The sequence below is a fragment of the Eublepharis macularius genome, chromosome 1 (genome assembly GCF_028583425.1).
Source record: "Eublepharis macularius isolate TG4126 chromosome 1, MPM_Emac_v1.0, whole genome shotgun sequence".
In the NCBI taxonomy this organism is placed as follows: domain Eukaryota; kingdom Metazoa; phylum Chordata; class Lepidosauria; order Squamata; family Eublepharidae; genus Eublepharis; species Eublepharis macularius.
Genome location: NC_072790.1, coordinates 115,470,375 through 115,496,026, shown reverse-complemented (window position 1 = coordinate 115,496,026; position 25,652 = coordinate 115,470,375). Strand labels below are relative to the sequence as shown.

Sequence of the window (25,652 nt, the reverse complement as noted above, 5' to 3'; positions counted from 1 at the left end):
GAGTGCTTCATAGCAACGTATCTACTGTGAAACCACCTGGCACATTTTACTCAAAAATTAAAATGAATGAGTCAGAAGCAACATGCATAGATGGGCACAAACCACACACAGTGACGTCATCATGCAGTCTGGTGTGCACGTGCGCACATGCGCATGCACACAGAGGCAGCATTAAGCTGCCTCAGGTGCCGGCGATGCTGGAGCTGGCCCTGATCCTTGGAGATTTTGAGGGGTGGAGCCTGAGAAGAGTGGAGTTAGGGAAAAGTTCTGCAGGGATACGATGCCACAGAGTTCACCATCCCAAACTGCCATTTTCTCCTGGGGAACTGTTCTCTGCAGTCTGGACATCAGTTGTAATTCTGGGAGATCTCCAAGTCTCATCTGAAAACTGGCAACTCTAGTGTGGATCCCACCATTCTCTGCAAGGAACATGGAGAGTTTTGTGTTCCTCCATTGCTGCAGCTCCTTCTGACTCCTGGAAAGATAATTTGTTGTGGGAACGGTGGGTTGAGGGGCTGAAGTAAATAAGGACAAAAGAGTGAAATCAGTCCTCTTTCCTGTTCTGTAAACACAGCGCCACTGAAGAATGTGGTCTATTTCATACTCTTGTCCCTACTCACTCCATCCTACTGACCCAAAAGGCAATTGAATTGCACAGATCCTATGACCACAGGCATTAGATTTCTGGCTCTCAGAAGGAACTGCAGGAATGGGGAGGAAAAAGGGAAAACTCTATGAGCTTTCCATGCATAGGTGATTGGCTCCATGCCATCAAATGCAACTTACATTGGATTTCCATGGATTTGGTTTTCAGGAGATAGGGTAAGCGTTAGATTTATTGCAGTTTGACCCTAACGGCAAAGAATTAATGCACAGCTCTGCAGTTCTCTACTCTTTCGGTCATTTGGTTCGTATTTTTTCCACCATCGTTATGTTGCCTGCTTCTAGCATAGACATGGGCACGATCTGAATTACGATTTAAAAAAAAACCCGATTTTGGCGTTTGTGCCATTGTGACTCAGCTAATCGGTTCCTTCCATGGCAACCGATCCAGCAGTCGGGGGTTTGCTTGTTCGGGACTTGATCGGATATATCAGTTTCTGTTCAGAATTGCAGACACTCTGGCACCAGTAATTTATTCCCGGGGCAACGGAGCCAGGGTAATGAGCTGTGTTTGCCCTCCTTCTGTTGCCCTCGAAACATGAATGGAAGCCCAGCTTTCCTTGATTAGCAGGCTTCCTTCCAACCACAGAGCAGCAACCCAGGGGAGGGAGGGGGAAGGGGGTGTTCTGAAGCCATGGGCACAAAGGAAAGGCAAAAGGCAACATGGGCAGCTGGGAGGCCGCCCGCGCCGTTCGTCTTTCCCCAGGACAAGGGGCGTGTGGGAAAGCCAGCCGCCCCTTGTCCTGGGGAAAGGCAAAAGGCAGTGCGGGAGGCTGGGAGGCTGCCTGCGCTGTTCGTCTTTCCTCAGGACAAGGGGTGTGCGGGCAAGCCAGCCGCCCCTTGTCCTGGGGAAAGGCAAAAGGCAGTGCGGGAGGCTGGGAGGCGGCCTGCGCCATTCGCCTTTCCCCAGGACAAGGGGCGCACGGGCAAGCCAGCTGCCCCTTGTCTTGCGGGGCAGGTGAATGGCGTGGGCAGCCGCCGAGCCACTCGCGCTGCCACCAGCTCCCCAGTGTACCGGGACAGCCAGCTTGCTGCATGGGCGGGGTGGGTGGGCCAGGAGCGCGCGCATGCGCGCGCGCAAGGGCCTGAATACAGTTGCCCTGGGCTCTGGCAACCATAGATCCGGCCCTGGGAATGTCCCCTCCCTGAGGGGAGGCGGCTCGTTGCCGGGTTAAAAACTCCCCCCCTCTACTCTAAGTGTGTGTGTGTGTGTGTGAATGTCCCCTCCCTCCCTGAAGGGAGGCAGCTCATCGCCGTCTCCCCCTGCCCGCCGGTCCTGGCGGCCGCTGCCACCAACCACCATTCCTATATCGCTGGAAACAGCAGGGCACCCTCCTGTTTTGGCCTTCCCGATTCCGGGTCGGAAATGGGACTTGATCGGTTAGAATCGGTGGCCTGGGTTCGGCAGCGGTCCGGATCCACGAACGGCTTAATCAGTATTTTTTTTTTGGATCGCGCCCATCTCTATTCTAGCATTATACTGTACATACATCTGCTGTACATAAAAGGACTACCATACGGAAAACCAGTCATTATAATAATCTTTCCACCAAGTTTGTTAGAGTGTCACAATCCTTCCTTTTCTGTCGAGCGGTCATAATAGTAGGTACTGAGATTTTTGAAGACCATTCAGAAATATAAAGATAAAGAAATATGGACCTGCCATGTGTCTCTTCAATTTTGCAGCTTTTGAAATAATGGAAAAGCCAAAGGAAGTCAACTGGCAACTTTCCAAAGTGATTTCCAAAGGACAAACTATCGAATCAGAGGATTTCTTTGGACATTGATACTTTGAAACAGAGCAGGTCACAGGGTGTAGAAGTTTTGTATCTATACAAGGGTGAGTAGCTTTGGGTTTTGTTCAGGCCTAACAAAAACTAATGCTAATAAAGCTCAGAAACATGTATATTAATATACATTTGTATAAATGCCTAAATATTCTTTTTGCTGAGTAGTGTTGGCAAACCATCTTCTGTTGTTATTTGTTCTCTTGTATTTGTCTCACTTATTCTCCTTTATTTTCCAAAACCACCTATTGTATTTATATGTGCAGTCCAGTCACAACTGAGTTATGGTGACCCCAGGAAGAGGCTTTCAAGGCAAGAGAGAAACAGATGTGATTTGCCATTGCTGCCCCCTACAGAGTCTTCCTGTATCCAAGTCCTCACCCTGCTTATCTTCTGAGATCTGACGAGATCTGGCTATACTATGTTGCCTTCCCTCCCAAATCATCTATTAGTTTGGACTTTTCCCAAGTTTCTCCCTAATAGCTCATAATAAGATGTGTTGTCCGTTAGTGCTATTCTCTTATACACCATTTAATCATATGGCCCAAATAACTCAGAAATAGTCCTTCCTCTTGTGCCTGATTAAAGTTTGAAATTACCCCCAAAGCATACTTGCCTTCCATTCTCAAACTACATACTCTCATGAGGGAGAACTGTGTTTTGCTAAAAAGTCCAGCAGTATTTGGTTCATTAGTACCTAATTAGCTCTGTTGTGCGGCTCTTGCTCATTATGACTGAGAAATACAACAGAGGTGGGTTAATGAGATCTCTTGGTTCTGTTTAAAACCAGCAGTAGTGCAAAGTGGAAGAAAATGTGTGCAATACTTTTGCACTTTTTGCCTGACTGCATTATATGGGTTAAAGTTAACCTAGAGAATGCACAAAACTTAATTTGCCATACATTTGCTATCAACACACTCAATTGGCAACTTCATTAAACAGTTCCCAGGTGTTATCTGCATTCTCCTTTGTTTTGTTAATGATCTTCAGAGATGATCTCTTAAGTCTGTTTTTCTTTAAAATGTAGACATAATGATAGAAGCATTTGCTTAATGAATTACTTGTGAACTTGAGATTTAAGGATGCAATTATGGTGATCACAATCACGTTCTTGTATCCTTTGTTGTAGCCTTCTTCTCATTCCTGTAAGTCACACTCCCTTTCATCAGAGCCATTTACTCTGCTGGTGGCTTCACCATCATTATGACAAGTTGGTTTTTGCATTAACTACAAGATTTTATTTTAATCAATTAGGTAATTCCTTGGCACCACATACACACACATATACATACAACTACTTATAGATAAATCTAATGCTGTCTCTACTGTGGAGTAAAATGAGGCTGGAGAAATAGAACACATGCAAAGATGTATACAATATTATCCCAACTGTGTTATTTTGTCTTACTGGAAATATTTGCTAATAGATGAAATCGTTATTGTATATTGTAACCCAGTCACTGATTGCCTGATGTTATATTTTGTAATCTGCTTACTTATTTTCTGAAAGTTCTGATCATATTTGTAATCTGCCTTGATTCCCAGTGAGTAAGGTGGACTTTAAATGAAAATAATAAGTAAATAAATACATCTTAGGCAAGTGAAGTGGCCAAAAAAGCTACATACACAAGAAGCAAAACTCACACACCTTACAGGTTGCGGTTCACATAAAAAGTAACTAGGATATTATAAAATTGAGAGCGGATAATGTTCTTCTCCCTAGCTGAATACCTGAGTATTCTGGCTTGTTCTGGTATATTTCCCTTTCAGGTCATGTTCTCTACTATTTCCAAATCTTTCCCCCTATATTTATGTCATATTTATGGGTGACCAATGAGCAGGTTTTATTTATTTATGCATGCATGCAGCGGTATTTGGTAAGTTTTGCTCTTTTCAAAAAGGCAGGTGATATCCTTTTCCTTCTTCTCACATAAAGGTACATATTCTCAATTCATGAGCACAAGTTACAATATTTATTAAAATGTATTTCCCAATAAATAATATTTTATTTATTCTTAGTTACAGTACCTGAAAACATCTTAGAAAGCCTTTCATGAGAATTCTGAAGATTATTGGACAGACAACACAGGGCTGCCAGGTCCCTATACCCTCCAGGTGGGAGGAGGGACCTGGCACTTCTTGTGCCTCTTTTGTCTTCTGGGAAGTGATGTCATCATGCCAGCCATGAGCATGCTCCTGCACTTTGCATGGGGCTAATTCTGGTCTATCTTGGGCCAAAATTGCCCCAACGAAGCACGGGAGCATGCCCATAGGCCTCTCTATATTTCCTCCTTTCACTCTACTGAGGTTCTTTTTATTTCTAGTCATTCTGAAAAGCATATATTCCATTTATTTATAAAAACACATTTATCTTTAAAATGTAATACACCAACACGAGAACTATATGAAAACTAACCAGAAGCACAGCTACAGTAAGAGCAATGCTACCTACAACCACAACAAGTTACCTTTCACACTCCCCATCAAAAGGCCTCTGAAAAATAACAAACTTACAGGCTTTCTGGAGGAATTGTACTCTGAGTCACACTTTCTCCAGAAAGTTATTCCAGAGTATAGGGATAAGCAAACAAACTTTCACCGAGGATCACCTTGCTTGACAAACTGACAGCCTTTTCAATGTACAGCAAGGATGGAGAGGGGGGGGGGAGAACATTCTGCTAGTCTGCTGCCTCAGGTCATCCTCGATCTGATAGTTCTGTGATGTTCCCAAACAAACAGCCACAGCAGAGACAGATCAGCCACTGACCTAGCTAATTTCAGATTCACCTAGACCTGAAAATTCTTAACTGTCTGTGGCTGTAGGTACTTATAGCTAGGCTTTCATTGTAAAGAATAGGAAAATAGCTTTAAGCTGCCCTTTTTAGGCTGAGATCCTTTCCAGTTTCCTCCTCCCCATTTCTGCTGCAGAGACCATCTACCTCACCACTTGCCCAATGCAAACAGTCATCTTAGTGTTGCGCAAACATGGTATTCCTCCTTTCCATTGTGGTATTTTAATTTTCAAGAGTTTCTTTGAGTGAAAAAAGATATGGAAAGAGGCCCTGAGAAAGCATATGTCTGGTTGAAATTATATCCGAGAATAATATTTATTAGCTTTTACTGCTGAAAGAAAAGTGGCTAAAAAGGTGATTTTCAGTGAAATTCGAAGCAGAGTTACTTCAGTCTAAACAGGATTTCATTGCTTGGGTGGGAAATTATGTGGCAGTCACCTTCCGCATCAGCATACTTCATAATGCACTTTAAATCCCCCACCACACACCCTTCCCACATACATCACGTCTACTTTTTGCAGATTTCCACTGGAAAGGATGTCCTTTCCTGAACACAAGTGTGACATGATGAGTGTGATATTCTAAACTGTGATTGTATTGATCCAGCAATTAATTTATAACGATGAATATAGGAATCTAAGTATCCAGTTGATGTATTTTCTTTTTTTTTTTGTAAAAATTTTTATTGGATTAGAAACATTCCATATCATTTACAATCACATTCCCTGAAATTTTTCAATTCTAACCCCCTCCCTTTCCCCCCCCTTTTTATTGACTTCCAACAGTTTTCCAACCCCTCATTCTATTTTCCCTTTACTCATATCAAGTTTAATACATTTGTTAAAATATACTTTCAAATTCTTCTAAGCTTATTTGTCATAACTGTGCTATTTCTATGCTCTATCTTATCCTTTCTGGTCTCTTCAATACGGGACAAACAATTTGCCCTTCGTTATACATATCTTCTAGTACTTCTATAAACATTGCATACATTCATGATAATCAATCAATTTGACTTATATTCTATATGTTGCTCTTTACTTCCTTTTACATATCCTATCTATCTTAATTATCTTATTTCACCATTGTAAAGCTATCTAACAAAAATAGTCAATATATATCCATTTAACATGTCAGTCTACTAAATCCACATTCCGTATGCTAATCTATATTCATACTCCCTTATACAGTTATTATTTGCTTTCAGAGAAAATATTTAATGTAATTTCTATCCTTATAGTTCTTATAGTAATAGCACTACTAATACTCTATATAATAATTAAATATGATATTTGCTTAGAATTATTCTGTTAACTCTCCACCCCGGTATAGTCACTTCCCTCTTCTTATATTATATTTCAGTAATTTTCAAACTGCCACAGTTCTCCTCCCACCTCCCATTTTTTCACCAGATATTGTTTCAGCTTCTCCCAGTCCTTGTTAAACTGCCCTGGGTCAAGGTCTCTCAGTTTTCTCGTCATTTTATCCATCTCCGCCATGTACAGCAATTTGTAAGTCCAATCCTCGATAGTTGGCACTTCTTGTACTTTCCACTTTTGCGCATACAAAAGTCTAGCTGCTGCTGTCATGTAAAATAACAATGTCCTATATTGTGCTGGAATGTCCTCCATTCCCAAGTTCAGTAGCAGGAGTTCTGGGTTCTTATTAACTTGAAATTGTAAAATCTCACTCATTACTTTTATTATTTCCCCCCAGTACTGCCTAGCTACCTCACACGTCCACCACATATGATACAAAGATCCCTCATGCTTTCTACACTTCCAGCATTTATTAGACATATTCAGATTCCCTAGCGCAATTTTCTTTGGTGTCAGATACCAACGGTAAATCATTTTGTAGACATTCTCTTTAATATTAGTACATGTCGTAGTCTTCAAGGTATTTTTCCACAAATATTCCCATGCCTCCATTGTTATTTCTTTGTTAAAGTTTATAGCCCACTTCACCATTTGCACTTTAACTACCTCATCTTCAGTATACCATTTTAACAGTACCTTATAAACCTTTGAGATTTCCTTTTTATCTTCTTGTAAAATTACTTTCTCTAATTCTGAATTCTCCATTCTTATTCCTCCCTTCGCACAGTCCGAGTAATAAAGATCTCTAATTTGTCTATATTGAAACCAATTGTAGTTTGGGGACAACTCTTGTTGTGTCCTTATTCTTATTTTAGAAAATTCTGTTTGAGTTATCTCCTTATACGTTAAACACTGTTGTTCATTATCAACCGTTCTTGGATCAATTACTTCATATGGAACCACCCAGGAGGGAGTTCCTTCCTGTAGGTAATCTTTATATTTCTTCTAAACTGTGAAGAGGCTTCTCCGAATATAATGGTGCAAAAACATAGAGTCTGCTTTCACTTTGTCATACCATAAATATCCATGCCAACCGAACAGCTTTTTATATCCCTCTAAGGCCAGTAATTTGCGATTTTTCAGCGTTATCCACTCTTTCAACCATACCAGACATATTGCATCATAATAAAGTCTCAAATTGGGCAGTTGCATTCCACCCCTTTCTTTTGAATCCTGCAGCACTTTCATTTTCACCCTAGGCTTCCTGCCTGCCCACACAAAGTCCGATATTTTCCTCTGCCATTTTTCAAATTGTTTAGAGTCCCGGATAATTGGTATTGTCTGTAACAAAAACATCACTCTTGGCAAAACATTCATCTTAACTGCTGCAATTCTTCCCAGCCATGACAGATTCAGTCTATTCCACTTAATCAAATCCTGCTCTATTTGAGTCCATAATTTCTCATAATTGTTCTTGAATAGATCTATATTTTTTTGCAGTCAGTTCAATTCCCAAATATTTTACCTTACTTGTTACTTCACAATCAGTTATTTCCATTAGTAATTGTTGCTTTTGTTTAGTCATATTTTTACATAATATCTTTGATTTTTTTTTGTTTACATAAAAACCCGCCAATTCTCCAAACTCTTTAATTTTATCCATTACCGTAGGCATGTTTTCGATTGGATCTTCCACAATTAACATTACGTCATCTGCAAATGCTCTGACCTTATAAGAAAAGTCCTTTATTCCGCGGATTGCATTATCTTCTCGAATCTGTATCATCAGAATTTCCAATACCAAAATAAACAACAGCGGAGACAATGGGCAACCTTGTCTTGTACCTTTACCTATAGTCATTTTCTTAGTCGCCTCATCATTCACCACAATTGCTGCACTTTGGTCTCTATAAATTTCTTTAACTGCTCTTATGAATCTTTCTCCCATTTGTAGCTGTTCCATAGTGGCAAACATAAAGTCCCAGTTCAAATTGTCAAATGCTTTTTCCGCGTCTACAAAGAAGAAACCAACCTCCTTATCACAACGCCTATCGTAGTATTCAATAGCATTTAACACTGTCCTTAAGTTATCTCTGATCTGTCTGTTTGGTAAGAAGCCTGCTTGTTCTTCCCCGATAACCTAGGCTAACCATCCCTTTAGTCTCTCTGCCAAGATCTTCGCGAAGATCTTGTAGTCATTGTTAAGTAAGGAAATAGGTCTATAATTTTTAACGTTAGTCAAGTCTTGTCCCTCTTTGGGGATCAATGTTATATTAGCTTCACTCCAGGTATCTGGAATTCTTTGATCTCTCAAAACACCATTGATCACCTCTTTTAAAAGTGGCGCCAGCTCATTGGCCATTACCTTATAAAATTTGGCTGTAAGTCCGTCAGGCCCTGGCGCTTTTCCCAAATTTGTTGACTGTATTGCTTTCCTTATATCTTCGTCTGTTATTTCACAATTTAATTTAGCTCTCCAGTCTTCCGAAATTACTGGGAGTTTTACTTTTCCCAAGTATTTCGCTATTGAGTCTTTGTTCACTTCTTTTTTCCCGTACAGTTTGGCATAGAATTTATAAAAAGCTCTACTAATAGCAGTCTGTTCCCGATACACTTTGTTGTCCTCACATATTTTATTTATTATCTTTTTTTTCTTTTCTCTTCTTCAATTGCCATGCCAAATATTTCCCAGGTTTATTTGCACCTTCAAACGACTTTTGATTCATTCTTTTCAAGTTCCATTCCAATTCTCTATTATTCATTGCCATCAACTGCTCTTGTAGTATTTTAATATCCTGATAAATTTTCTTTTTCCCTGGTCTTTTCTTTAATTGTATTTCTTTGGCTTTTATTTTATCCATAATCTCCTGTCTCTTCTCCTCTCTTTTCTTTCGATCTCTTCCATTTAAGTCCATTAGTATGCCTCTAATTACTGCTTTGTATGCATCCCAAACCTTGTTGGTTGGTACTTCTCGATTCATGTTGTATTGTATGAAGAACTTAGTTTCCCTTCTCAACATCTCCATATTTTCTCCCTCCTGTAACAAGTCCTCATTTATTCTCCATCCTTTCCTCTTGGTTCTTTTCCCAAACTTCCACATGATTGGATTATGATCTGAGGCCACCATAGGCATTATTTCAATGTCCTTAGTCCAAAGCACTAAGTCCTTTGAGGCCCAGATCATATCAATACGTGATAGGGTAGAGTGTCTTGCAGAGAAAAATGTGTACTGTCTGCTTGTGGGATTCCATGTTCTCCACACATCTTCCAAAGTTTCCTGTTGCACTAATGCAAAAAACGTCTTTGGTAAAAGTCCTTTTTTCTTTTGTGCAGTTACTGATTTTTTGTCCTGTTCCAAATTTGTAATTCCATTGAAGTCTCCTGCAAGGATTATCTGGTCATATGAAAGTTCATCTAATTGCTTCCTTAAATCCTCAAAGAAGCTCTCTTTAGCACCATTTGGTGCATAGATTCCAATTACCAACATTTTTTTTAAATTCCATGTACATTCCACCGCTATAAATCTGGCTTCCACATCTCTAATCATTAATTTCGGCTGTAGCTCCTCTTTTATATATAATACCACTCCCTTTTTTTTCTTTTTTGAGGCCGCTACAAAATCCATGCCCAACTTACTCACTTTAAGATATTTAACATCCTGATTTCTGATATGGGTCTCTTGCAAACATATAATATCACATTTTTGTTTTAGTAGCCAGTGGAAAGTACTTTTTCTCTTTTTGGGTGAATTAAGTCCATTTACATTCCAAGATAAAACTTTACACTCCATATTCATAGCCTTGTTGTTGGTAAGTCCTTTTCATTGTCCCTCATAAACTTTTCCATCTCAAATTCAGATCTAATGCGCTTTTTCATTCCTTCAAATTCAAAAGATATCCCTTCCGGTAATTCCCATCTATATCTTATTTTCATGTCCTTCAAATTCTGGACAAGCACTTTATATTTTCTCCAATCAAGCAACACCGATCTAGGTAACTCCTTCATGATGATAATCGTCTTGCCATCGACTACCAATGGATCTTGAAACTGTTTACTCACTATCGTTTCTCTTATATTCCTTGTCGTAAATTGCACAATCACATCCCTTGGTAACTTCCTCTGGGTCGCAAATCTGGAATTTATTCGGTACACCACATCTAGGATAGCCACAACTTCCTCCTCCTCCTTTCCCAGGTATTCAGCTAACACTTCAGTCACCTGTTCTTGTGCTGTCTTTGCCTCTACTTCCGGCAAACCTCGAAATCTCGGCTGTTTCTCCATATATTTACTCTCCGCAACTGCCATTCTTCCCCTCATCACTCTCATGTCCGTTCGTTGCGTCTCGGTAAGATTCTCCATCGCTTTCTCCACAACATTAACTTTCTGCTGCGCTGCCTGTAGGTCGGTTTGTATTGTTTCCATTCCCTTCTTCACCTCCGCCAGTTCGTTTTTTACTGTCTCTTTAACATCTTTGACTTCTCTCACCAACTCCTGTTTTGTTTCCTTCAGTTCCTTTAACATTTCCAAAAATTTTTTGTCCAAGTTCTCAATAGCTGTTTGCCACTCTTTCTTCGACATCGTGGGGCTTGATTTACCTCGCTCCCACGAGTCTGCACGTTTCCTTAACTCCGTGGCGTCTAGATTAATGTCCCTTTAAAGTAATTTAAATGTCCCAGTTTTTAAACTAAGCAGGAGAAGTTTGCAAAATCCAAAATGTCGGGCGTCTTTTCTCTATGGTTTTTCTATGGTCTTTTTGTAATCCAAAATGTCCTACTTCCGCTCCTGTTGAAGTCAATGCCCTTCCCTTTTCAAAAATGGCAGTTCCCTTCTTCCTGTCCTCCGATAAGGACAATCTCTCTCGAACAACTCTATCACTATTACGCACTTCCTGTTTGCCGACTCTCCACTGCAGCTCTCGCGATGATAGAAGTTTTCTCACAGCCTGCTATCACTTTATAACCACAGGTATGGTAAACAATTGTCTATTTTCTTCAATAACTTCATTTAGCTTAGTCCTTTTTCTAATCTAATTCTTGCCGGATCTTTTCCTCAATATAATCCATCTGTTGCAGTTTAAAAGTTCACTTTAAAGCCTCGTTACTTTAAGCAATCTGTCCCGGTTTGAGAGATAGTGATCTTTACCTTTTCAAGCGTCTTTCTGGGTTGTAATCACTGCTTCGATTTCAAATTCTCTTCCGAAATTACTTTCCCCTGCTGAAGCTTGGGCATGAAGATCTTATGCCAGCCGGACTGGCCCCGGATCTGCCGCAGAGATTTATGCCGACCTGTTATAGGGTGGGACCTCAAGGGACGAGAGAGAGTCCTTAGCGCAGAACCCCCTTTCGCCTGAGATCAACGCGCCCTGAGGTACTTGAGCGTTCTTTGCCTGTTCCCCGCCTGGGAGCAGGTGGCCGCGGGCTAGGTTTGCCCCGCCGGCCGCTAAAACGGCAACCCGGTCAGCTCCACGATTAGAGCTGCGTTAGACCTCCATAGATCCCAAACCGGAAGTCGCCCCAGTTGATGTATTTTCTGTATATCATAAGGGGACCAAAACTCTAGATGTGAGATACCTTGTTTAAAAAGCATGTTTCTGGTAACAGTGATTCGTGACATTTTATGATTCCATTGATAATAAAACAAAAAGGAAGTTAAATAAGTAGCAACAAAACAGAAACAGAAAGGGAGAGCTGAAGAGAAAAAATGAGGCTTTGGTTGACTAATATTTTCAAAATCTGGATCAGTTGCATATTCTCATGTTAATGAGAAAAATTCTTTTTCTTCCAGCTGTTTCTATCTGGCTGTCATGTGTCCAACTTGGCTGCTAGAGAATTATATTCCATATTGCATTACATGGAGTATTACAGCCACAACAAAAATGGAAAGCAAGGATTTGGTCTTGTCAATGAAAATGTTTATGCTGTGGAAAGATATTTTAATCATTGTAGGAAAATATACCCATAAGACTAACATGAGTGGAAATCCCATGGCCTTTATGCCCAGGCAGAGATTAGCAGTGGAACCATTTATTGCATTAGAAGAACAGATTTCCAAGCTTATTTATTTAATGATTTTTAATTTTATGTGAAACAACATATATAGTATATATTGCCTATGTGCACAAGCTTATACATGCAGAGGATCTGTGCAGAAGTTTGGGTGAACATGCAGAATTTGGGGGAAGATATATGGTATGATTCTGACCTCCGTTCCACACACACACACACACACACACAAATATCTACAGATATATAAATAATATAAATAAATATTTTAATCTTTTATTTTACTTTATTTATATCCCTGGTGATGACCTAAAGCAATATGTATATATGTCATTTACACAAGACCCAATATAGTCTTGCTTTGTAGCATTCAGCGCTAGTTTCTTGCTACTGTCCATTCCTGAGTTGCAGCTAAAGCATTGTCCTGTGTAAAGGAAGTGGACAAATTCCATCTCTCTCATTCAACCTTCAGAAAATATTTTGCCAATGAACACTTGATGTTGCAATGGGGGGTAGGGAATAGCATGGAGAAAAGCAGGATTCCTAAAGTCCTGTGGTTTGATTGTGTAACACTGTCTAGACCAAAGAGACATCTCCACTCTCCAGGAGTGATGATGTCTTCAGCATTCTCTGATGATTAGTTGAGTAGATTGAATAAAGATTTTTGAATCAAGAGTCTCCTCCCATAGAAGTTAATAGGGAAAAATCCTCTGACATACTAGAATGTTATTGCAGACCAGATGTTGGATCCTGTGGAACTTCCAGGCTAATGGTGATTTTTCCTCAGGTGCAAGAACTTTTTTTGCTAGCACAAGTTCTTTTTGTCAGAGGAAAACCACCACAATTAGCATAGAATTTCCATAGGATCCATTCCTAGATTTCCAGTGCTATATTTCCTTTTGAAGAGCCATAACAATTGTTACATTTTAATTTCCACATCAGATTAAACATGGTTTGTGATGATAGTAAGAAGACTGCTCGGTTCTTGGGACAGGGGGAGTTGATTAATGCTCATATAGTTGTTTTAAGGCTTTCTGCCCTGCTATTCCCATTTTTATCTAATTTGCATTACAGGCACAAGGACTGCTTACTTTCAAAAAGGCCATTTCCCCCCTGCTGTTCCACTGAACACTGGTGGGTGAGGCTGCTGATGGGGTTTTTCCCACCAGAAGCAGACAATGGGTAGCCCTATGGATGTTTGTTTGCCTGCCTCTCTTTGATCAACTACAGCCTGCCACTTCTGTGTTTGACCTTGACCATTTTTACTCATTACGTCTTGTCAGAGGGGACTGCTCAGTTAGGTACAAGGCATAGTTAATGATGCCTTGGAGAGAAGGAGTCAGTTCCAACCACCATAAAGGAGGCAGTTGTGAGGCCCTTTGTGAAGAAGTCATTGTTGGTTCCAACAATGGAAGGTAATTTCTATCTCACCTCCTGCCACCAGACTTGATTCTCTTGAACCAGGCCCAACATCCTGATGGCTTCAGTTATGGATGATGTCAGTGGAAACATTCTCCCCCTTTTGTTGCTGGTCTCTCTGCCAACCAGAGAGCCCCCATTATTCTCTATGAGAGCAAGCAGTATATATAACACCCAGTGCTGAGCCATGGTTTCACTTTCCAGCTGATTACCAGGGGAGGAACTGCTTGTTGCGGGAGGGTTTTTGGATTGTGTGAGACAGAGGCTTGGAGCTTGTGCTGCAGCAAGGCTCTGGGAGCAAGCTTATTGGGTTTCCTTGACTGAGGGCTCACCCTGCTGTTTAATATTTTTTAAATTTCAATTCTTATTTGCTTGTGGGGTGGTGGGCTAGCCTAGGGCTCTGCCCCAACCCAGTCTCAGAACTGCAGTAAGTCTCTGGGTGCAAGTTGAGGGCTCACTCTTCTGTTTCACTTTCTTTCTTTCAATTCTTATCTGAGTGTGAGGTGGTGGGCTAGCCTAGGGCTCTGCCCCAACCCAATCTCAGGGCTGCAGTCAGGCTATGGGACCAAGCTTATTGGGCTCCTTGAGGGCTCACTGTTCTGTCTAATTTCCCCCCCCCTTTCAATTCCTATTTGATTGTGGAGTGTTGGGCTAGTCTAGGGTTCTGCCAATTGCTGCAAGCCAGTGCAAGTCAGTTGGAGTTTATGGCTCCTATTCTATCTACTGGAAGTTTCCTGGGGGTGGCTGCTTTGGGAGTCTCTACCTAAGACCTCCAGAATGCAATCTTGGCCAAACTTGGGGGGGGCGTGGCGTCGCGGGCGCAGGGATGGACGCGTGCTGAAGAAGCTCCGATCCCCCCCACCCCCATTCCTCCAAACCCAGCGTCATAACCGAAACTTTATAGTTATATTATGAAAAATCGAACATCTAAAAAGAAGAAAAACGAACTGGGAGCTGTTAAAAACCTGCAGCCGCTTTTCTCAGCCCCAGAGAAAGGATTCCAAGGCGGGAAAGAAGCAAGGGAGTGGACAAAGATGGCGGACGGAACTCCCTCAATCGTGAGTGAAACGACTTGCATAACTGAAGTGGTTTTAGACCCACAACTAGATAAACTAAAATCGGACATAGTGGACCACATGTCTAAAATGCTTGCCCCTTTAACGGCACAATTGGCAGATATTAAATTGAATCTACAAGCAACGAATTTGAAAGCTGATAAAGCTTTGGAGATGAGCTCTATCACACAAACAGAGATGGGAAAGATTCATGATACCATCAGTAATCAGCAAGAAAGAATTATAAACTTGGAAATCCAAGCAAGGCAACATCATTTGAAGCTGAGGGGAATAAATGATCCATTATTGCCAAAGGAAGACTTAATTCCCACACTCACAAATTGGCTTGTTAAGCATCTGGAACTAAAAGAAAGAATGATCCCCATCATTACTAAAGCATATAGGCTTGGAACACCCAGGCAGCGCAGAAATAACTCGTTGCCAAGGGACATCATCATAGAAATATCTGATCAAGATATAAAAAGGAAAATAATAGAGACTGCTAGAATATCTGGATCGATACTGTTTAATGGCACTCCAGTGCAAATATATGCAGATTTGCCAAGGGAAGTTCTACAAATACGGAGAGAACTAAAACCCATTACAGACGCCCTGAGAAAAGCAAATATAAGATACAAATGGTTAAATCACATTAAAATCTTAGTGATCCTGAATGGTAAACATCACATCGCGACGGATCTAAACACAGGAACTGAGCTTTTGAACAGAATCGGCGTGGAAGAACCCATGGAGACAAGCAAGCTAAATCAAAAAAGAAAATCAACAGACTCGCTTTCTCCCCAAAAAGGGAGTAAAATCCCGATACGGAACGCCTGATAGAAGAATGAAGATAAACGGTTCTAACTTATTAAGCAACGATGGTTATGTCTCTTAAGCTATGCACTGTACAAGGGAGGTTGGGGGGGGGGTAGGAGTCTCAGCACTGCTCCTCATATTTAGAACTTTACACTTGGGAATTTAGTTTCCAAAACTGTGGCGTGAACACAACGACCCAGTTTGTAAGTTCTACAAAGCTATTGGTTTTGGTAGTAGTTTGTTAAAAGTGTTCAAGTTGCTTAAGGTTAATTATAACTCTGGTTAATACTTTAAGGGGTAGGAAAGGGGAGGGGAAGGGAGGGGGGAAAATTTGCCTTGTATAATTGGCAATAGGTAAATTGATCGTTAGATTGTTAAAGTGTTAATTAGATAAGTGTGTTTATAAGGATATTTGATATTCTAGGGATAAAGGGAGGGGAGGGAAGAGGAGATCTTAAGGATTTAAGCTTATAACAGATGCAAATTTAAACAATTAAGGGGAGGGAGGGAAGGGTGGTACAGGGTAGTATAATACAGGAGGTAACAATTCTATAAGGAAATTTTACAAAGCTAATATATCTACTAAGTTAATTATATTTTATAAGGAAATTGATAAAGGAAAACTCCTTAAAACAAATAAACAAACTAACAAACAAAAGGAAATATAAGTGTATATATATTATGTATATAGATATATATAGTTATATACATAGGTGTGTATGTGTGTGTGTATATAGTTATATATAAAATAAAAATAAAAAAAAAATTAAAAATTTTTTAAAAAAATAATAATAACAAAAAAATTATTATAGATAAGATATAGGGGTTTAGCTATAAGGATTTGTGAATTAAGAGTGTGAAATCAAAACAAAGTACCAATTTGCAGGCTGTTTTACTGTTTGATATTATTGTTGTAAATTGAAATTTATTTTTATAGGACAGGCAGACTTGTATATCTCTAATCATGGCTTCTAAATTCAAAATAACCACTCTGAATGTAAGAGGTCTAGGAAACCCTGTAAAGCGAAGAAGAGTTATTTCTTTGTTGGCCAAAACTAAATCTCAGGTAATTTTTCTACAGGAAACTCATGCTAAAAATAATGATATAGATATATTAAAGGCAAACTGGATCCAGTCACAATATTATGCAGCTGGTAATTCAAAATCAAGGGGTGTTGCAATACTATTTGCAAAGGATCTTTCATTTCACCATAAAAAAACTTTCAAAGATCCTAAAGGGAGATTCATTTTTGTTAAAGGTTCAATTCAAGAACATAACTATACCTTCGCATCCATTTATGCTCCTAATAATCAACAATTAAATTTTATAGAAGAAACATTAGGAAAACTGGAGAAATTTCAAGAAGGTCATCTTATAATAGGGGGGGACCTAAATTATATAATGGATTATAAATGGGACAGAACACATTTTGAAAAAAATTCTATCAAAAAGAACAGGAAGACAAAACTGCAATCCATCTTAAAAAGACATAATCTCATGGATATATGGAGGCAGCTACATGTAGGAGAAAAGGATTATACTTATTATTCTCAAGGACATGACACATATACTAGAATTGACTTTATTTTGATTTCTGAATCATTGCTTGAGCAAGCGGTGGACTCCCAAATTGGACCATGTTTAATTTCGGACCATTCCTGGGTCAATGTATTAATTGCATTAGAAATACAAAAACAATGCCCCAAACAATGGTGCTTACCGAAACACTTACTTTATAACCACCAAGCAGCCAAAGAAATAGAAAAGATCTTAGAGAGAGTTATAGCTGATAATAACTCTGAAGAAATAAAGGCTAATATACTCTGGGATACGATTAAAACAGTATCAAGAGGACATATTATAGCGCTCTCAGCGAGTATAAACAAAGAAAAATTAAAACATAGACAGGATTTAGTAAACTCAATTAAAAATTTGGAGGAAGAACATAAATTGACAGGAAGCAAGAAAACATACCAAAAATTAACTACCCAACGTAAAGCTTTAGAAACGATTGACAGCAATAATGTACATAGAAGTTTAATTAAATCTAAACAAAGATATTGGTTTAATACCCCTAAAGCCCTAAGATTTCTATCGAATAAAATAAAACAGAAGAATCTGAAAAATAATATTCATCTACTTCAAGATGAAAATAAAATAAATTGTCATGATTCCCAAACGATTTTGCAAGTATTTAAAAAATTCTACATGAATCTGTATTCATCAACAAACCCCAAACAAATTAAGATTATGGATTTTTTACACTCACTCAAAAATGTAAAGAAATTGGAAGAAAATCATAGATTACTTTTAGAAAAACCTATCTCCCTGCAGGAAACCCTAGAAGCAATTAAGTTAGCTAAAAACAATAAAGCCACGGGACCTGATGGATTCCCATCAGAGTTCTATAAAAAATACGCTATGTTACTAGCTCAACATCTAACTAATACTTGCAATTTAGTTTTGGATGAATGTAAATTACCTCCTACTTGGAACATGGCCGATATAGTAGTTATACATAAACAAGGGAAAGACCCAACAAAAGCTGAATCATATAGACCAATATCACTTCTCAATCATGATTATAAATTATTTACATCAATCCTAGTTCGACGTTTAAACTCATTTATAAGCAAATATATTCATATTAATCAAGCAGGTTTTATACCCAAAAGAGAAATCACAGATAATATATATAAAACGTTAAATTTAATTGAGCATTGCAAAAACAATAAGACTGAAGCACTGTTCCTCTCATTAGATATTCAAAAAGCCTTCGATTCGGTTGAGAAACAATATTTAAGTAGTACCCTTCAATTCCTAGGCTTTGGTGAAAAATTTTTAAACACCATAGGAGCTATATATCTACAACCTACAGCTAACGTTAGACTGAACGGTTTACGTTCAGGAGAAATTGTAATTAACAGAGGCACTAGACAGGGTTGTCCGCTATCTCCCATGCTTTTTGCCATAGCTTTGGAACCTTTTGCAATTGCATTAAGGGAAAATGAAAATATATTTGGAATCCCCATTAAAGGTAGCTCTTATAAAATCTCGCTTTTCGCTGATGATATGTTAATCTATTTAACTAACCCAACAACCTCATTGACATATCTTCACCCCCTGCTAACGGAATTTGGTACTATATCGGGCCTAGTTGTAAATCAAGCAAAATCACAAATTCTCTCTCTTAATCTCTCTAAAACTACTGAAAAACTAATTTGTAAACAGTATAAATATCAATGGGCTTCAAATTATCTCACTTACCTTGGCATCAACATTACTCCCAATTTAAACGATCTCATTAAATTAAACCACCAAAGAATAGCAAACCAAATTAAAATAGAAATTATTAATTGGAACAAGCTAAAACTTAACTGGTATGATAGGTTCCATTTAACAAAATCATTTATATTACCCAAATTTCTCTTTATTTTTAGAGCAATTCCAGTAACAGTTCCTATAAAACTAATTATCCAATGGCAAACAATGATTAATAGTTTCTTATGGCAAAACAAGCATCCAAGGATAGCATTTTCCACGTTGAGAAGGAAATCTAAAGATGGAGGTTTTAATTATCCAGATTTGAATCTATACCAAGCAGCAATTAGACTCCTAAACTTACTCCAACTCATCTCCGTGGAAACTACAGCAGAATGGCTCACCCTCTTTAATACTTATTTAAACAAATTCTCTTTTAATGATTTAATATGGAACAAACAAATAAACAGACCCCAAAGCATTAACAAAAATATGTTTTTATCAGCAATTTTGCAGATATGGGATAAATTCAAAACTAAACTCATCCCAGAAAAATCCAGATTTTCCTCATTCCTTAATCAAGCTTGGTTTCCTCCAGGTCAAGAATCAGGTTTTATAAAACTATTCCAACAGGCTAAAATGACAAGGTTAATTGATATTGCTACAAATTCAGGCCTGATGGAAAAATCAAAAATTGAAGACAAATTAAAGCACAATCTAGTGTGGTTTAGATACTTACAGATTAAAAATATGATGGAACAAATAGGTATAAAATCAATAATGAAAACTCCCTTGACGGAATTTGAAATGATATTACGATCTTATACAACTCAAAAAAAAGGAATGATATCCATATTATACACTACATTATTGAACACACAGAACAAAAAGCAAATTCCTTGTCAATCTAGCTGGGCTAAAGATTGCAATGTAGAACAATCACTTCAGACATGGAACAAGATCTGGACTTCATCTATATTCAAATCAAAAGTTACTTTAACTAAGCTCCAAACATTTAAAATTATTCATAGGTGGTATCTCACGCCTAAGAAACTATCTTATATATACCCATCAGCTTCCCCAAAATGCTGGAAAAACTGCGGAGAGATGGGCACATTTGCTCATTGTTGGTGGGGATGCCCTATCATTAAAAGTTATTGGGAGAAAGTAATTGATTCGATCAAAACTATTACAGGATATGAAGTTCCCTTCGACCCTAAAATCCTCTTTTTAGATCAGTGGGAAGAATTACCTATACCTAAGATTAGACAAGAATTGATTGCAACTCTGTTAGTAGTAGCAAAGACTGAAATAGCGCTGGTCTGGAAGAAAGATCATGCACCCTCCATAGATTCATGGTTTGAAAAAGTATGGAATCACTTTATTATGGAAAAAACCCATAACGACTTATACATAGCTGAACAGTTTCCTGCAAACTCCAAGTTTATGGAGAAATGGCTTCCTTTTTTTGAATATGTTGATTCAAATAATATTCAGCCTAAATCAAAAATACTTCAAACAATTACTCTCTCTAGAACTTTTATGCTTTAATTTATATGCCTTGTTAAATTTTATAATACTTGACTGTATATATCTAACTCCCTCCTGTATCAAAATAGTTTTGTAATGGTTAAGGTTTAGATTCATAGGTGCTTGTTTGTATGTTGTATGGTTTAATTGTAATAAAAAATTTATTAAATAAAAAAAAAAAAAAATCTTGGCCAAACTTGGAGGGTGCCTGGAGGAGAACCTGCTGAACACTCTCTGTGACCTTGGCATCTCTGAGTGTGAAGGGTTGGTCCTAGGATCCCCAGAAGTGATGAACCATGGGCCGATGAACCAGTCTGCAAACAAGGGCAGGTCTGTGAAAAGTTCATGGTCCATGTTCCATGAAATGCGATAGACAACAGACCAATGGTCTGTGGTTTTTACTTGTGCCTATGTCTGCTCAGGAAGCTTCCCAGCCTCTATAGATATATCCCACTTCTACCTCCTGCTGAGATGCCCGTAGGCTTTGCTGTAACAGAGTCAATAAACAAAGTAGGAGGCTCCTCCAAGCTACTAAACCAAATGCCAGGAGTGGAAACCACACATGGAGGAAATAATCTAAGCACAATAAATGACTAGAAAGTTAATTAAAGTGATAGTGCATCTATAAAAGTGCAATAATCTCTGTGAACATCAATGAACAGAAATATCACATCAATTTCACATAACATTCATAGAAGATTCCAAACTGTATACAAAACCAATTTTGTCATAAGAAGGTGCAGAAGAAACTCTACCGGGAGAACGTCCAACAGGTAATTCTCTACAGGTAAATAAATCCTTATAGTGCATAAATCTGATCTTCCTTCTGAAAGCTTATTTTTATCTGTTCTCATTATGGGTACCATCTGCAACAGATAAAAGTAAGCTTTCAGAAGGAAGAGATTATTGTACTTTTATTGATGCACTATCACTTTAATTAACTTTCTAGTCATTTATTGTGCCGTCTAGATTATTTCCTTAGCATGTGGTTTCCACTCTTGGCATTTAGTTGTAGCAGAGTCAGTGGCAGCTGAATGGTGGCACCTCCCCCCATTCCCAAATCCTGAGCACATAATGAACCAATACAAATAGTGATTAAAGCCCCTCTAACAAAAAACCCACTGCTCTCCTACCCAACAACATATCTCAGCCTCATCATAAAATTCTGAAAAGAAAAGCCTGCTCTCCCCTTCAAATATTGTAAATTTTTATCAATACTTTGCTGATTGTTTGATGATGCCAGTTTTTTAATTTATTGTTTGGTACTATTGTATTGTTTTTTTATTATTTGCATGCTGATTATGTGTGCAGGCTAAATATGTTTCAAATCAATAAATAAAATTAATGTTCTACTTCTTTCTTGGCAGATACTTCACCTTGGTTGGATGGCAACAGACAAAATAATTTCTGTTTTGACTGTAAAAGATTTACACAAGCAATATCCATCAGACTGAAGCGAATGTGCTTGCGTTAATCAGAGTCTTTTAGAAGTATGCAGTTGTGCTGTGAATCCATAAATGGCTCTTGCATAAAGAGCAGCTGGTCAATTAATGTTCGGGTCTCCATGTATATCTTCATGGTGTGTGTGATCCTGGCTACTGTAGCTGGCAATCTAACCGTGATCATCTCAATATCACACTTCAAGCAGCTTCACACCCCTACTAATTTCCTCATCCTCTCCATGGCCACCGTGGACTTTCTCCTGGGATGTTTTGTCATGCCTTACAGTATGGTGAGATCAGTTGAGAACTGCTGGTATTTTGGAGACTTCTTCTGCAAAATCCACACCAGCATAGACATCATGTTGAGTACAGCTTCAATCTTCCATCTATCATTTATCTCTATTGACCGCTACTTTGCTGTCTGTGATCCACTGAGATACAAATCAAAGATAAATACTTGTGTTGTATTCATTATGATCTTCATAAGTTGGACATTCTCTGCGATGTTTGGCTTTGGGATGATCTTTCTGGAGCTGAACATGATAGGAGCAGAAGAGAAATTCTACCAACTCATCTATTGTGTGGGAGGCTGCTTTGTCTTCTTCAATGAAACTTCAGGGGTGGTGGCCTCACTGGTTTCTTTTTACATCCCTGGATTTGTTATGCTGTGTATCTATGGGAAGATATATGTTATAGCCCAAAGACAGGCCAGATCCATTAGGGATGCTGTGGGCCAAATGCAAATAAGATTTGAAGTGCGGCATCATATTTCACCCACTAGAGAAAGAAAAGCGGCAAAGACTTTAGGTACAGTGATGGGTGTTTTCCTCATCTGCTGGTCCCCATTCTTTTTCTGCACAGCCACTGATCCTTTTATGAATTATACAACACCTCCTGTTCTCATTGACGCAATGGTTTGGTTTGGCTACTTGAACTCAACATTTAACCCGATTGTTTATGCATATTTTTACCTTTGGTTTCGAAAGGCTCTGAAGATGATTTTATTGGGGAAAGTTTTTCAGCAGGATTCATCCAGAACACGGCTGTTGATGAATTGACATTCCTCAGAATTTTGTCAGAGACCAACTTTTTGAATATGGAAGGTCAAAATAACAGCTGTGATGATGTCACTTTAAAGATAATCAGAGCATAGGTCACAATATTGTTGCAATGACTTGAATTTTCAGAAGGAACTGGAGCTTGGTATATATATTATATATCTCCGTATATGAGTATATGGAAAGCCAGGGTATACATATTTTTCATAAAATAAAAGTATAAGGAAATGGAAAGAGCTGATGAATATCCTCATGTTACTTTCTCTCTTATTATCAGTAGCAAAGGGACCTTCATTATAATGGAAAAGAGATTGTGACAAAAGGTCCTAATTTTTGCAGGAAATCTTGAAGAGGGAAAGATGCATCTTTACATTTCCTTTGGCATTCTATGTCTGTTGGAGATGCTGAATTGACTCCACAGTCATCAAATACACTTACATTATGTGGCTTTTAGAATTGAGTGAAGCCGCCATAACAAATCCAGCATTTTTCTGAGATCCCTGAAATGCTGGGAAGTGTGAATGGGGTACAAACTGTATATTAAAAAAAATTGAATTTACAAGAAGCTCCAGTGTGTAATCAGAGGTGTGCCTCATGGATTTTATAGGAAGCTATGGAGTATCCATCATAAAATGTGCACTATGTCCTACACTGGCTGTCTTGTACAATCTGAAAAGTGTGCAGAGATGCAGAAGTACACCTATTGGATCATGTAAAAAGATGTTCATTTACCTGGAACAGGTTTAAACTTTGTTATCATACTGAGTAAACTGGTATCATTTCAAGGACATAATATTACTGAGAAATGGATCTTTATTGAATATGTTGCAGGGCTTGTACAGTTTAACCTAGCTTTGATTCTAAAGCTGCAGTGCAGATTATTATCATAGCACCCTCCATTAATCCTGGAAGATAATATCAAGGCTCTGAATGTCCTTAGTAAAATCTCTAACACCTTTGCAATTCTCAAGGTTCTCTGTGTTGTTTTTTGTCAATCCCTATTAAACTGGGTTAAGCTAATAATACAAACATATCCTAAGAGCTCTGACGTTACTAGTCCTGAATAGAGATGGGCACAAACTAATATATGAACCAAAATTAAGCACGAACCAGGCCGGTTCATGGTTCACAAACCACGGTTCATCAGATCCCATTTCTGACGAACCGTCACGAACTTTAGGCTGGTTCGTTTGGTTCATTTTTTGGTTCGTCACTGCAGACAGCCTGGTGCCAATCAATCGGTTTCCTAGGCAACAGGGGATGGAATTCCTGCAGACCTTCTGCTGACCTGGAAGTGATGATTTTCTGACCTGGATGTGACGTTTTCACGAGCCAAACAAACCAGTTTGTGAACCAGGGGCAGGTTCGTGAAAGTTCGTGGTTTGTGAAATTTGACGAACCACGAACCACATGGTTCAGTTTTTTTCTGGTTCATGCCCATCTCTAGTCCTGAATACAAGCAAGGGTATGTTATTATTAAGGAAAATGAAAATCAAAAAGCTTCAGTTATGGTCATCTGTTGTTATTCAGTAGCTAAAACTATTTTGCTAAAAATATAATTTGTAAAGTAACTTGTAGAGTCAGCAAAATTAACCAATATATGCATTTGCCAATGTTAATAAAATGCTTTTGTTAAGAAAAGCAATGTGTCTGCTTTTTAAATTTGACACAATTATGGTGAAATGAAAAGTATGGTACTAGATTAATTCAGTTTAGTGAGCCACTAAAAATCCATGGGATCTACTCTCCATACAGTCAATTTACTTTGGAAAAACAAAATGGATAGTGTCTTCATAGTGATTTGTTTATTTACACAGGTACAGGTTGATTAGGCATTAGAAAGAGACAGAAACATCAAGCAGTACTCCCAAAGAAAAATCAATATTTTGGAATCCTCCAAATTGGTTTCTACAAGCAATATGCAGCCTTCTTTATATAAGATATAGGGATGTCACCAAAAGTAACAACCCCATATCCCTTTGTGTCTTGTAGAAATAGTTACCCATGTTAGCAGGGAGATTTAGGCCTCAAATGGGCCCAATTCGGTCCATTTGTTGCCCAAATCAGCCTGCGACAAAGTACAGGAGTGCTCTCAGGACAGGGCAATGACATCCATTCCCATGCCTTCCTCCCCCACCAGCCAAATAAGTGTAGGTGCGGGGTGGAGGCTGAAAGCAGGGGATCCCCCACCCCCACCAGGAGAATGAGATCCCTATCTTCTACTAAGAGTGGAGGATGACCTGCTCCAGCCACTGACCCCCCACTCTCCTAGCTAGCAGGAGAATACAGGGAAGGAAGGCCAGAATGCAGGCTAGGGATGTGGGTGCATCCCTAGCTGCTGACATCTTTTCCAGCACAAGTGACAGGTCACACCTGAGCCAATTCAGTAAAAATCATCTCCCACACATGCTGTTTTTCATTGTTTTTTTTTAAATTGAATTGGCTCTGGTGTGACCTGTTACTTACTTGTGCAATGGAAATGACATCATTGGCCAGAACACAGGCA

At 38.8% G+C, this 25,652-nt stretch overlaps 1 protein-coding gene across 2 annotated transcripts in view; it reads left to right on the top strand.

The window, feature by feature from the left end:
- TAAR1 (trace amine associated receptor 1) overlaps window positions 1-24,670 on the top strand; it is a 30,670-nt gene extending 6,000 nt beyond the window's left edge. The window contains exons 2-3 of one of the 2 annotated variants that reach the window (XM_054988871.1): window positions 2,350-2,503; window positions 22,014-24,670. In XM_054988871.1, coding sequence (XP_054844846.1) covers window positions 22,139-23,146 — 1,008 coding nt within the window. In that variant the 5' untranslated portion in view covers window positions 2,350-2,503; window positions 22,014-22,138 and the 3' untranslated portion in view covers window positions 23,147-24,670. Of the gene's footprint in view, window positions 1-2,349; window positions 2,504-16,829; window positions 16,921-22,013 lie in introns of those variants that run through there. The other variant, XM_054988952.1, reaches the window with a different exon arrangement.
- The last annotated feature ends 982 nt before the right edge of the window (window positions 24,671-25,652 follow it).